The sequence below is a fragment of the Antechinus flavipes genome, chromosome 5, assembly GCF_016432865.1.
Source record: "Antechinus flavipes isolate AdamAnt ecotype Samford, QLD, Australia chromosome 5, AdamAnt_v2, whole genome shotgun sequence".
In the NCBI taxonomy this organism is placed as follows: Eukaryota; Metazoa; Chordata; class Mammalia; order Dasyuromorphia; family Dasyuridae; genus Antechinus; species Antechinus flavipes.
The window spans coordinates 286,057,447-286,071,086 of NC_067402.1; the positions used below are offsets into that span (position 1 = coordinate 286,057,447).

General features: G+C 48.7%; 1 protein-coding gene across 1 annotated transcript; it reads left to right on the forward strand.

The window, feature by feature from the left end:
- Positions 1 to 11,221: 11,221 nt before the first annotated feature.
- Positions 11,222 to 13,608, forward strand: LOC127538253 (histone H1.0). Its single transcript, XM_051961914.1, has one exon. The coding sequence runs from the start codon at positions 11,487 to 11,489 to the stop codon at positions 12,060 to 12,062; it is 576 nt and encodes a 191-aa protein (XP_051817874.1). The 5' UTR covers positions 11,222 to 11,486; the 3' UTR covers positions 12,063 to 13,608.
- The last annotated feature ends 32 nt before the right edge of the window (positions 13,609 to 13,640 follow it).

The following is a 13,640-nucleotide window of genomic DNA, read 5'->3' on the forward strand; positions in this document are numbered from 1 at the left end:
GAGGGGAGTGGGGACCCGGAAAGACTTGAGCTGGGTCTTGAAGGAAATTGGGAAAGCTGCAAGTCAAAGGTGGGAAAGTACAAGCCAGTGCAAACAGCCAAGATGGGGATGGGGAATCGGACAGGAGGAAAGAGCCATTACGCAGAGGGATCCCAGAGTACTTGGAGGGCAGTAAAGGGAGGAAGGGACCAGATTTTGAAGGATTTCAAAAGCGATTTCGAGAATTTTATATTTGATCCTGAAGGTAATCAGGAGCCACTGTCCTGTCATTTCAGCAGGTGTCCAATTCCTTATGATGCCATTTGGGGTTTTCTTGACAAAGATATTGGGAATGTTTTGCCACTTCCTTCTTCAGCTCCTTTTACAGATGAGGAAACTGAGGCAAACAGGGTGAAGTGACCTACTCAGGGACACACAGCTAGTAAGTGTCTGGGGCCAGATGTGAACTCAAGATGAGTCTTTGCCACTCCAGAATGGGTGCACTGTGCACTGCACCACTTAGCTGCCTCAAGAGTCACTGGAATTTGATGCAGTCAGTTTTGGGGGGATCACTAAGGCAGTTGGATGAAGGATGGATTGAAGTGGGGAAAGACTTGAGGCAAGGAGACAAACAAGAAAGCTATTGCAACAGTCCAGGAGGAAGGGCACAAATGTGTGGACAAAGATGGTGGCCATGTCGGTCACATGTAAGAGTCGTGAAGGAAGATTTCATAATATAATAAATATGGAACGGGGAAGTGAGGCGTCAGGAATGACCCATTTTGCAAAGGCCCGGATGACTTTAAAGCCGTCGGTATCTTCCACAGTAATAGGAAAGTTGGGGAAAAGGCAGAGAGAAAAGATAATGAATTCTGTTCTTGACAAATTGAGTTTGAGATGTCAATGGGATATTCAACTCAAGATGTGTAAAAGGCAGTGAAAGACACAGCTGTGGAACTATGGGAAAAGATTAGGGCTGACCCAGTAGATTGCATTTTGTCGTTATCTACTGGAGAGCAGATTCACTTTTGTTTATATACAACTAGCTGTAGACCCGACACACAAGAAGCACATAATAAATGCTTTTTTCAGTGAAACAAATTGAACAAGAGCTCACATTTCTATCAAGTAACCTTGACATGAGAGAACATGTATTGCACCTTAGAGAGGTGCAAAGAAAGGTCTTTGATGGGCTCAGAGAAGAACGAGAGAGCCCTTTTTTGTTTGGAGAATCAGTGAAAGCTTCATGAAAGTGTAGACTTTTGGGTAAGGTCTTGAAGACTGGGTAAGGTATTCACAGATGGGTGCAAGAAGGAAAAAATGCATCTCAGATTGGAAGGGGAAAATCCCCAAGCCCAGAGTAAAGGACTGGAGACAAAATTGGTTGTCCATCAATTGAAACGTGAATACCTGAATGAAGGGGTGGCTAGGGGACAGAGTCGCTAAGAGGGCCAGATGTAAAATCAGGAAGATGTGAGTTCAAATTTAAATTCAGACACCTACTAGCTGTGTGACCCTAAGTAAGTCATTAATCCTATTTGCCTCAGTTTTCTCATCTGTAAAATGAGCTGGAAAAAGAAATGGCAAACCACTCCAGTATCTCTGCATTTTATTTATTTAAATAAAGTTTTTTTTCCCAGTTACATTTATTTTTTTTTTAATTTACATTCAATCTCCATAGTTCTTTCTCTGGATACAGGTAGGCATTTTCTATCCAAAGTCTATTGGGATTGCCTTGGACCCAGTTACATTTAAAATATATATATTTTTACATTTCTTTCTCGAATTTTCGAATTCTAGATTCTCTTCTCCCCACCCACAATTAAGAAACCACATGTGAAGTTATGCAAAACAGACTTCATTATCTTTGCCAAGAAAACCCCAAATGGGGTCACCAAGAGTCAGTTAGATTGAACAACAACAAAAATTCGAACACAATGGAATATTACTCTGATGCAAGTCATGAAGAATGAACTGATGGAAATTGAAGATTGTAGGATTTTGCACTGGGAAAGATCTTAGAATCATTTAATCTAGGAATCGTTAACCTATTTTGTGTCAATGGCTCCTGGGAGTCCTTGGAAGCCTACTGACCTCAGATTTTAAGGGTAAAAAATATATATGATTATGAAGGAAACAAATTACAATTACCAAAGGTTCTTTTTAAGAATAAAGATTTGAAGACTCCCTGATCTAATCCAACCATTTTGTTTTATAAATACTAATAGTATAATAGTATAAATTCCCAAGTTCAGATGGGAAAATAATTTGTCCAAAGTCACCAGCTAGCAATTAGCAAAGTCTAAATTTCATTCTAGGTCCTCTGCTGCCTGACTGGTGCATTCCCGTCCCACCACATTTTTCTGGTTTACAGGTGTAGTTTGTTATTTCAGCAGTTGGTCAGAGAGAAAGAAAACTTGACATCTCCTCCCCCAATAAGCTCAAAGACACAGAGAATCCCTCATTTCTCTAATTCGGGTGATAGAGAAGGAGCTTGAAGAAAAGAGCTAGAAATGATAGTCTATGTCAAAAGGAAGAAACCCTGAATTTTGGAGTTTAGAGATTAAGGTTCAAAACCCACCTTTCACATTTACTCTCTGTACAACCATAAACAAATGACTTCACTCGTGTGGATCTCTGTTTCTTCACCTGTCACACTAGGCCAATAATGCCTAGAGTAGCTCCCTCCCAGTTTGTGGTAATAACCAACCGAACTGGTAAATTATAGAAATGTTGGCTATTAGGACCAACAGCCTTGGCGCAATCCCATCTCCCCCTTCTTGTCTTAGCACACCCCCTAATAAAACATTTTCCTCATTGGCTCTGAGCTGGGATCATCTCCCTTATTCATCCTCAGTGCCCAAGTTTCTACACTGGTTTTAGCCTGCCTGTGGCACCAGTTCCTCCCAGTCTGAACAAGGAGGTCCATGCTCTGATTTTGGCTCAGTACCATGAAGACTCCATTTCCCATGAGTAGTGTGAGCAATCTCTGATCCATCCTAGGACATTTTAAAGGGTTCTCCATCTATAAAGGGATCCTTTGCTTTATAATCTGCAGACTTGGGGTTTTCTGTGCCAACAGATTTGCTGGAAGGAGCTACAGACCAGTGGGAGAGGAGCAGGTCTAATACTGAGAATGACCAGCTTGATACCTTGGGATGGTGACTTTTGAATCCATGTGAAGTGTAAAGAATCCAAGATGAAGGTGACTGAGTCTTCTCATTTTGTGCGAAAGAGGCGAAGTCAGCAGGAACTAACTAGTAGTAGTCTCCTGAATATGTCCAGTCCTCCGGATTCACACACACTTTGTCCATCCAAATCAAATAATAAAAATAATCATCCTTGACACACATAATTCTTTTTAAGTTTACAAAGGCACTATATCCATGATCTGAATGGATCCTCATAATCCCTCAATGAGGAAGGCGTTTTTATTTCCACTTTATTTATGATCTAAAGGAAACCCACAAATCCAATAAGTATCGATGTTGGGATTCCAAACAGATCTTTCAAATCCTCATCCCATTCCTCCCTCCAATACATTGCTCACCTCTGTCATCTATTTACTTTCAATCTCTCCCTCTGACAGGCTCATTTCCTACTATCTACAAACATATCCATTTCTCTCCTCCTGAAAACCCTCATGGAATCTTTCCATCCCCACTAAGTACCCTCTTATATCTCTTCTCAGTCTCCATCTTACAATCTGGTTTCTGACCCCGTGATTCTACGCACAATTTCCAAAATGCCCAGTGATCAAATCCGATGACCTTTTCTCAATTCTCCCCAATCTCTCTACACTACTGTGCTATAAGAAATGATGAGCTGGATGATTTTAGAAAAGCATGAAAAGAGTGACACGAAATAATAAAGAGCAAAATGGGCAGAACCAATAGAATATTGTATACAATAACAGCCACATTGTTTTGAGGACAACTTTCAGGAACTAATGCATTTTGATTATTATAAATACCCAAATTAAGTACAAAGGGCATATGAAGGAAGAGTGTATCTGTATCCAGAGAAAGACGTATAGTATGGATTGATATGTGTGTATATCTCTATATATACATTAGACACATACACATATGTGCGCATGTCTAATGTAAACATCTCTGGGGAAGGGGAAATTTGATAGGATATTTGTAAATATTATATTTGTAATATAATTTATAATTTGTAATATATTTGTAAAAAGAAAATCAAATTGTACATAATAGATCTACAGCTTCATGCGCAAAATAAATATATTTTTTTAAATGGTCTAACCAAATCACCCTACCCCCATTCACATCGTAACCTACATTTTTTAGTTCCCTAATTGCCTCCAAGAGTTTACACAAAATGCTATTTGGCATTCAAAACCCTTGATAATCCAGCCCCTTTCCAAGCCTCTTACCTCTTACTCCCCTAATTCAATGACATTGGTCCCCAAACAAGAATCTCCATCCCTCCCTTCTGGACATTCTCTGGCTGTCTCCCAGGACTGCAAGGTTCTCCCTTCTCTGCTCCAGCTACAGACTGATCTCTCTGGTTTTCTTTAAGCTCCAACTAAAATCCCATCTCTTAATTCCAGAGCCATTCTCCTCTTAATTACTTCCCATTTATCCTGTACTTAGCTTGTTTGTAGATAGTTGTTTGTTTACTGTTTCTCCCCTTGAATGTAAACTTTTGAGAGAATGACTTTCTTTTATCACTTTCTATGTCCTCTGAGCTGTTAGATAGCACTAATGGATAATTAAGAAACCTGGAGTCAGAAACTCATCCTTCCCAAGTACAAATCCAGCCTCTGACACTTAGGAGCTCTGTGATCCTGGGCAAATCACTTAAGCCTGTTTGCCTTAGTTTGCTCACCTGTAAAATGATCTGGAGAAGAAATGACAAACCACTCCAATATCTTTGCCAAGAAAATGAAAATGGAATTACAAAGAGTTAGACAAGACTGAAAATGACTGAACAACAATAACATACCCCCAGAGCATAGCAAAGTGTCTGGCAAAGAGTAGGTGGTTAATAATATCGTAACTTTAGTTTCCTGGTTTATAAAATGGGGAACCTAATTGCATCTTCCTTCCAAGGCAATTTTTAGATCAAATGAGATAATATTTGTTTTCAACAAAATAATTATTTATAATATGCTTTTCTTTTTTAATTTTGGGTTCCGAATTCTTCCCCTCTCCCAACTATGGCAAATAAAAGTATCAGTTATATTGTGAAGTCACGCAAAATATTTCCACATTAGCAATATCATAAAAAAAGAAAGGAAAGGAAGGAAGGAAGGAAGGAAGGAAGAAAGGAAGGAAGGAAGGAAGGAAAGAAGAAAATCAAGTAATCAAGAAAGTTCTACTTCAATTTGCAGTTCATCAGTTGTCTCTGGAGAGATAGAGGGCACCTCAAGAAATAATATTTGTAAGCACTTTGGCAGCCTTAAATCACTCTATAAATGCTAGCTATGATTATTATTCCCTGAGGGAAATAGCAATATCCAGCTAACCTGACTGAAAAATCACAGCTCAATCTCTTCAATTTACAAAGGAGTAAACTGAGCCCCAGACAATGGAGGTAAACTATCCTGAGTCTTACAGGGACAGAATGAATTAATGGCAGAGCTAGGAATGCAACATAGCCATAAGATCTTAAGATTTTAAGGCTGGTAAGGACATTTCTGCTCATTTAGTACAAGAGTTCTCAACAGAGCGCCCATTTTTAATGTTTTGATAACTATTTCAGTGGAACTGATTTCCTTTGAAATCTCATGCATTTTATACATCTAATGACATGATTCTGAGTGGGGCCCAGTGTAGTCAGTGGATTACACAAGGCGTCCATGACACAAGAGGTTAAGGACCCTAATTTGAGTCCAGTTTTCTCATTTCTATATGAGGAGAAAATACTGGCTCAAGTTAACATGGCAGACCCAAGATCTTCTGCCTCTACATCCAGACTTCCTTCCATTATAGCTGCCTCCTTAGCAATTACTCCCTACAGGTCTTCAATCCAACAGCTAAACTCTTCATCTTCATCCTCTGCATAGAGTTAAGAGTGGTTTGATGACGGAGAGTCAGCCTTGGAGAAGAGATCTGTGTTCAAGTCCCACCTGCTACATACTGATTGTGTGATCTCTGGACTGCCCTGGAAAAGTATAATAAGCTACAGGGAAGTTGCTGACTGGCAGTGGCAGAAGGAGTGTCCCCATCTAGAAGTTCCCTATAGCAATTAAGTCACAGGTCTAGTCCTTCCTCTTCCTCCTCCTCTCTTCTTCATTTTCTCCTCCTTTTTTCTTCTCCATTTCCTCCTCTTTTTTTCTCTTCTCCTCATTCTCCTCCTTTTTTGTTCTTCTTCCTTTTCTTCTACATTTCCTCCTCCTTCATATTCTCTTCTCTTCCTTTTCCTCCTCTTCCACCTTCTTCTTTTCTTCATATTCTCTCTCTTCCTTATCCTCTTCCAACTTTTCTTTTTCTTCTCCTCCTCATCCTCCTCCTCTTCCTTATTGCTCCATCTTTTTCTTGTTACTATTATGTAATTATTCTATTGCACCTGTCTCCAGGATGCTCACCCCAAATCCCTTGATTTATTTGTATATTATTATTATTATTAGCTTGCTTATTTCAGTGGGGTTGAGGGCAGGAGGAAGAGCTGAAATGTAGTTACTGTTAGAAGAATGAACCAGTCTGGCCACCCCTGACATGGCTTTCTCTTCCTCCTTTTCTCACCTCTTCCCTGTATTCCATACTGTAGTCTACAAACAGTTAAATGCTCATTTGTTTATTTAACAAACACTTACTAAGCACCACTTGTTGTACAGTCCCATCTAACCCTTGGTGACCCTCTTTGGAGATTTCTTGGCCCAGTTCCAGTTGTGGTTTGTCATTTCCTACTCCAGCTCATTTTACAGATGAGGAAACTGAGGCAGAGTGAAATGACTTGCTCAGGGTCACACAGCCAGTAAGTCTGTGAGTCAGGATTTGAACTCATGTCTTCCTGATCTCAGGCTCATTGTCCTGTCCACTTACTAGTAAGCACCTACTGTATACTAAGAACAAGCTGGGCTCTGGACTAAGAATTTGTTAAGTCTTTACACTCTCCGGGAGAGAAACGACAGGTACACAAACCAACCACCACAAGGCTTTTATTCTAAGCTTCTTCTGTGCCAGCTCAGTGGAAGGACAGCTAGGTGGTGCTGGGAGCTGAAAAGGGGCTCCATTCCATCCCGAATCATTCTACCAGGTGTGTGGAGGAAGAACTGAAAAATCACTAGGAAAGGTGATGAAAAGATGAGAGTCCTAAAGCCAGAACGAAGTGAAAGATAAATAAAAGCCAAAAAAAAAAAAAAAAATGTCAAGTAAGGTTGAAATTGGGAGAACTCAGCAAAGGCCTTCCCTAAGGAGGGGCTACCACAGTCCGGAAAAGGGCCGAGTTCCACCTGCAGGGAGGTTGAACGGGGGAGGGGGAGGGGAGGAACAATAGGGACGGGGACCGTCTGTCCAACGGCCAGGAGATTGTTTGGGAGCTGGAAGTACTAACGCGGGTTGGGATTGGCCCAGGATTATTTAGACACTAAAATACGAATTGGGGGTTGCATTGCTAGCGGCCCATTGCGTTTAGCGACATCGGTTTGTTTTGGGCTAATATGTAAATAACAACAAAATAAAAACCCTTTGGGGACCCACCGTTTCCTTCCCCTCCTTCCCCGTCTCCTCCCGCCGCCCCCCCCTCGGCTACCTCCCTCCTCCCCTCCTTCCTCACTCCTCCCACCTCCCCCCACCTCCCTCCCCCACCCCCCAGCGCTCTGTGCCTTACAGATAAAGCAGCAAAGTTTCTGAACTCCGAGTCCCGCGTGTCTCACGTCGGCCCTAACCCCGCCCCTCCCCCCCTCGCAATCACGGTCTAGATGAATTAATCGCTTTGGCCTCTAAGGAGGGGCTGGCGAGGGGGTGACAAATATCCCCAGTAACTTTCCTCCACCGGAGAGCTTGGGGCGTGGTCAGGACAGCAGCCGGGACCAGAAATTCCCCAACCTGATTAAACGATCTATCGAAGCCCTTTGCTCTCGGGGTTCAAAGCCACCCCTCCCCCCATCCAAAGGTTCCCCCCTCCCCCCACCTCCCCACTCCTCAGCCCGGATAAACGATGCCGTGTGGGTCAATAGCCCCCAAGCGTCCAAGGACACACGTTAATGATTTACAGCCCCTTATTAAAAGGTCTCTTACAGTTTATCTTTCTTTGAGAAGTTCCTGACTTCTCGATCAGGGGGCTAAAGATAAGTGGGGTGGGGTGGGGTGGGGGGGAGTGCTGGGAGAGGGAGTAGAGGAAGCCGAGGAAGAACTAAGGGGAGGGGAGGGGAGGGAGGGCAGGGCATTTCTGGGGCATCTCCAAACCCCAAGGTTAGCTACCCTAGGTGCTGCTCCGGCCACCCCCGAAGAGCCTGGGGCTCCCAGAAGCTGCCCTCCCCCCAAGAGGTCCCCTCCCATTCTCTGCTTGAGCGGGCGGGGGGGACGAAAAAGGATATACATTTTGGAAAATTCTCCCAACAAGATGGCGATAGGAGCGTCTCTCTCGCTGCAGGCATGCACTCACTGTCTGGGCAGTGAAAGTTTCCCAGACTCTCCTGGCGGCTCCGAGACCCCCCTCTTGCCCGAGTGCCCCCCCCGAGACCCCCGCCGCAGCCCTCCCTTTTCCAGACCAGGAAGCTCGGATTTCTAGACGCGGAGTCCTCCCACACTGCCCCCAGATCCCCCCCAAAAAAATCCCTAAGGAAGGAAATTAACGCCCATTGGAAATCTCAAGGGCGGCTTTCTATGAAGAGGGGGCTGGTGGAGACCCCTCGGTCAATCCAGACTGGCCCCCAACCACCTGAAGCCCTAATGAGGGGAGCCGTTTTTAGACACCCTCCCCCAATCCTCCCAAACTTCCTGGCAAAACGTAGGATTCTTCTACCAAGGCTGGCAGGAAGCCTAAGAGCTGGCCGGCCCCAGGTTCAAGGTGTGGGGATGTGTCTAAACCGCCCTCCGTGCCCTCCGGCCGGACCTTGGCTTAGGATGCTGAGGGCAGAGGCGGCTTCTGGAGTGGAGACAAAGATGGAGCATCCTTGTCTGCGGGCTTCCCTCCCCCGCCCCCCCCCCCCATCTCCCTAGGAAAACATTGGGTTTATTCCCTTTGGAAGTGTTAGCTGGGGGGGAGGGGATGGGGGATCCCGTGGATCCCAGGGTCAAGATGACCAAGGGTGATATCTGTAGAACACCTCCCCCAAACTCCCGGCTGAGACACTTGCCTTTGGGGAGGGGGGATCCGGGTACCGACACCATGGGACTCCGTATAACACCCCCTCCCCATTCTCTCTGGCAGGCTGGGTTTACTTGAAAGATGCTGAGCTTTAAGAGAATAGAGGATTGGGGGGGGGGTCCCTGCTCCACATGACACTCGGAGCCACATAAGTCTGCCCCCCCCCACCCCCAAGCCGAGGGTCCAAGGGCCATTTCTCAGACGTGTGTGTCTGGAGTGGGGAAGGGGCTACTAAAAGTGTCTGTTTGAAACTGATTGTTGGGGGATTGTTTTCAGCGTGAGAGGAGGAAAGTAAAAGTGAAAACCCCCTCAAAGGCCAAGGAAGTCGGATGTGAGTCCCGGCGGCCCCGGGGGTCTCTGAGACCAGTGGCTGCCCCGGGGATTTGGGGTCCTGACCCGTGGGGAGGGCACTTAACAGATCTAACTGAGAAATGATGGGAGGAAATCGAATTGATATTGTTGGATGAATCTGTGGGGGAGGGGACAGCCAGAGGGCCCCTTAACTGGCTTGAGTCCAGGGAATAAGTGTGGGGGTCAGCGGGGGACTGGTCACACCGGGGTCTACGGGGGAGAAGATCCCCTCAGTTCAGGAGTTGAGGGGCATTTTCCAAATAGGGGCAGAGGAGGATATAAATAAACATGATGTTGTAGGTGAGTGGGTGTGGGGGGAAAGGGGAGATTCAGAGCCCCTTTGGGAATGAAACGGGGGACTTGGGAGGTCTTCACGGTGAGAACAGTTACAGGGGTCTCCAAAGGGATGTACTATGGGGTTTCAGGTGGAGGAGAACCCCTAAAACAGCGTCCAGAGACACTTTCTAGAACTAAGGGAAAAACTTGGGGCTAGTGGTGGCCGGGTGTGGGGGGAAGGGGCCAGCCTGAGAACCCCCTTGGACCTTGAACTTGGGAGGCTGAGGGGACCCCCCGAGGAGGACAGACACGTAGATTTCAGAGTGAGGGTCTCCCACGCCCCCACCCAGAGCTTTGGGGGAGTTTTCCCAATCGAGGGAGAACTTAAGGAGCTGTCTGTGGCTGGACATGGGGGGGAAGGGGACAGCCTCGGAGCCCCCTCGAGCGTGGGCGAGGAAAGCCCGCGGGGGTCCTCGGGCCCGCCGTCACGGAGGGTCTCGGGCCCCCCGCCCCCGCCCCGGGCGGAGCCCCCTCCCCCGCCCCCGGCCCGCCGGGCCACGCCGGGCGCCGCCGGGCGCAGGGCTCCCTGTGTTAGTTGGGGTCGCTTCCCGGGCGCGCGGACGCGCAGAGGGGGCTCGCCGCGCGCGGGGACCGGGTCCCACCGCTGGCCCAGGCCCGGCCCTAGGCGTGGGGGGCGGCCTCGCGCCCCTGCGCCCCCGCGCCGCCGACCCCGAGCCCCGCAAAAGAGAAATGTGGCGGCGGCGCGGCTGCACCCGGCGCCGTTTGGGGCGGCCCGCGGGCGCGGGGGACGGCGCCGAGGACCCCGGCCGGCGCTGTCGGGAAGCCCCGGGAGCCGGGCAGCGGCGCGGGCCGCCGCCGGGGCCCGGGGCGGCCGGGGCCGCGGGGAAAGGGCCGGTTTGGACAGCGGAAGAAACACAGATGGCGGCGGCGCGGCGCCATTCCCGGCCGGGAGCAGGCAGCCAGCAGCCCAGTCCTCACCGCGGTCCGCCCGTTGCCGCTAAATACCCGGATGCGCCGGCGGCCGCCTGAGAGAGCCAGACGCCAAGCTGGGGAGCGGCTGAGCGGAGCGCAGCGAGCGGAGCCAAGCGAGAGCGGCCGCCGGGAGTCCGAGCCCGAACCGGAGCCGGAGCTGGGCGCTGCAGAGGCCGAACCAGGCGGAGCAGCCTCGGGCACCCCGACCCACCACCGCCGCCGCTCGCAGCCAGGGGGGCCGGGCCCAGGCCGCAGCCCGGCGTCCCCGGACCCCCGAGCTCTCCGGGGAAGCCGCTACAGCGCAGGGGGGGAACGCAAGGGACCCGCCGGATCCGGCTCCCGAGCTCTCTTTAGGAAGGGAGGCGGAGGACACCGAGGCCTGCCCGGGGGCGGCCTTTTCCGGACATCTCTCAGCCCTGGTCTGAGAGCCGAGCCCCCCGAAAAGGCGGCAGAGCCCGCGGTCTGGGGCCGCGCCTGGTGTTCCCTTCCCAGTCACCTCCCCCCTGTGCTCCCCTAGCGGGGCGTGTTTCTCCATCCCAGGGAGGACTTGTCTCCCCAAGTGACCCGGGGACACTACGCGGAGAGAGCCGAAGCGAACCTTCAGCATGACGGAGAACTCAGCCCCGGCTTCCAAGCCCAAGAAGGCGAAGGCCTCAAAGAAGTCCACGGACCACCCGAAGTACTCGGACATGATCGTGGCGGCCATCCAGGCGGAGAAGAACCGGGCCGGTTCCTCCCGCCAGTCCATCCAGAAGTACATTAAGAACCACTACAAAGTGGGAGAGAACGCGGACTCGCAGATCAAGTTGTCCATCAAAAGACTGGTCACCAATGGGGTCCTCAAGCAGACCAAAGGGGTGGGCGCCTCGGGCTCCTTCCGGTTAGCCAAGGGCGACGAGCCCAAGAAACCGGCGGTCAAGAAGGCGAAGAAGGAAGTCAAGAAGGCGGCGACCCCCAGGAGGGCGTCGAAGCCCAAGAAGGCTGCCACCACCAAGACTCCGGCCAAGAAGCCCAAAGCCGCGGCCAAGAAAGTGAAGAAAAAAGCCGCGACCCCGGCGAAGAAAGCCAAGAAGCCCAAGACTGTCAAAAGTAAGCCGGTGAAGGCGTCGAAGCCCAAGAAAGCCAAGCCCTCGAAGCCCAAAGCCAAGTCCAGTGCCAAGAAATCCGCCAAGAAGAAGTGAACGGGAAGTCCTTCTGGACGCTTTCTGGCGCTGCTTCTGTAAATAGATTTCGCCTATCCCCGTCTCTTTCCCCCTGGTCCCCTTTCTATTGCGACTTTATAATGAGACTGAACTTTTATTCCTCGGAAATTGTTAAATAATTCCTATATTCTTAACCGATCAACCGAGAACAGTCCGATCAGCCAATCTCCATAATCATGAGACTGTCCTTAATTTTTGTTTTGTTAACTTGTTTTTTAAGACCTTTCCGATGTAATGGATTTTAAGTCGGGGCGGGGGGGGGTGTATTTTGTATAAAGTACTTTTTGCGGGTGTGGGGAATCGGGGGACTTGGGGAGGGGGAAGGGGAACAGAGGGAAGGAGACTGCTCATTCCACCCAGAAGAAAGGGACTTAAGTAACGCTTTCTCTCTAGTCACAGCCATTGGACAGGTCTCCAAAAGGCAGGGTCTGGGGCCCCTTTGAGGGGGACAAAGCTTGCAGGGACAAGGAGGAGGGTTATGGCCGAAAAGGAAACTCCTCTAAGACGAGTACCTTCCCAAAACACGCGGCTGGATGTTGAGAGGCAACCCGAAAGGTTCTAGTGAGCTCTCGAGGGGGGGGTCTCAGTATTTGGAATTCAGTTTCCAAACGGTGCAAGAAAGCAGCTTAATGGAACTGCGTGGAGAGGAGCTGCAACTATTAGCCATCTTTTTTTGGGGGGGCGGTGTTCCTTTGTGGATGGGAAAGGATGTATTGTCTCCTAACCTCTGAGAGGGTCTTAGGCTGGGGTGGGAACTTTGTCTGAAAGAGGCGAGGGGAGGAAGAGAGAGTCTTGAACAAGTGCCTGAATTTATCCTGTTTAAGGTTTGTGCTTGTGTGTGTCTGCATCATTGTGATAGCTTTGTTTATTCTAAGGGTTGGGTGATTTATTTTATTTTTTTCCTTGCCTTTTTCTTTTGCTCTTAAGAGGTAGGTTGGTTGGCCCGGGAGGGGGGGGAATTGGGGGTGGGGAGGGCGGCCGGGCCAGAACCCTGACTTTGCTGAATAGCGCAGAATGGCGATTTTTCGGCAAGAGTGGGCTCAGGCAGGCTCTCGCTCTAACCCGTGCCCTCCGGTCTCGCTCTCTTCCTCTGGGGTCGCTTTTCCGAACCCCAGCTTTTGTCTAATGAGCCACGTGTCCAGCGTAGAAAAGGCCCAACCTCTTCGGACTTTTTATTTTCTAGGTAGTTGTAGTCATAGTAGATTAGGGGTGGGGGACCGGGAGGAAGTGGGTGGGGAGGGGGGGAAAGGAGCGGAGAAAGACATCATGCAGTCAATTTTGAATTTGCTCAAGTAGTTTTTTACAGAGCTGGATCTGTACCTAGTCCTTGCTTAAGTTTGCTTGGTGCTGCCCCCCACTGTGGGGCAATTAGTATGTTTGTTTCTTAAGTACCCGAGGAAAATCCGGCAGGATTGATGCCTGCACCTTTCTTTCATTTGCATTGTATTTTATTTTGAGTGTGATTATTGCTGTCTTTGTAATTTTAGAGTTTGAAATAAAATTGAAAAAAGGACCAAAAAAAAAAGCCCACCCCCCAAACTAATGCTTTTATATGCA

Bases quoted from the DNA above. Each gene is read 5' to 3' on its own strand.
- LOC127538253 (XM_051961914.1), top strand. From the start codon at position 11,487: ATGACGGAGAACTCAGCCCCGGCTTCCAAGCCCAAGAAGGCGAAGGCC.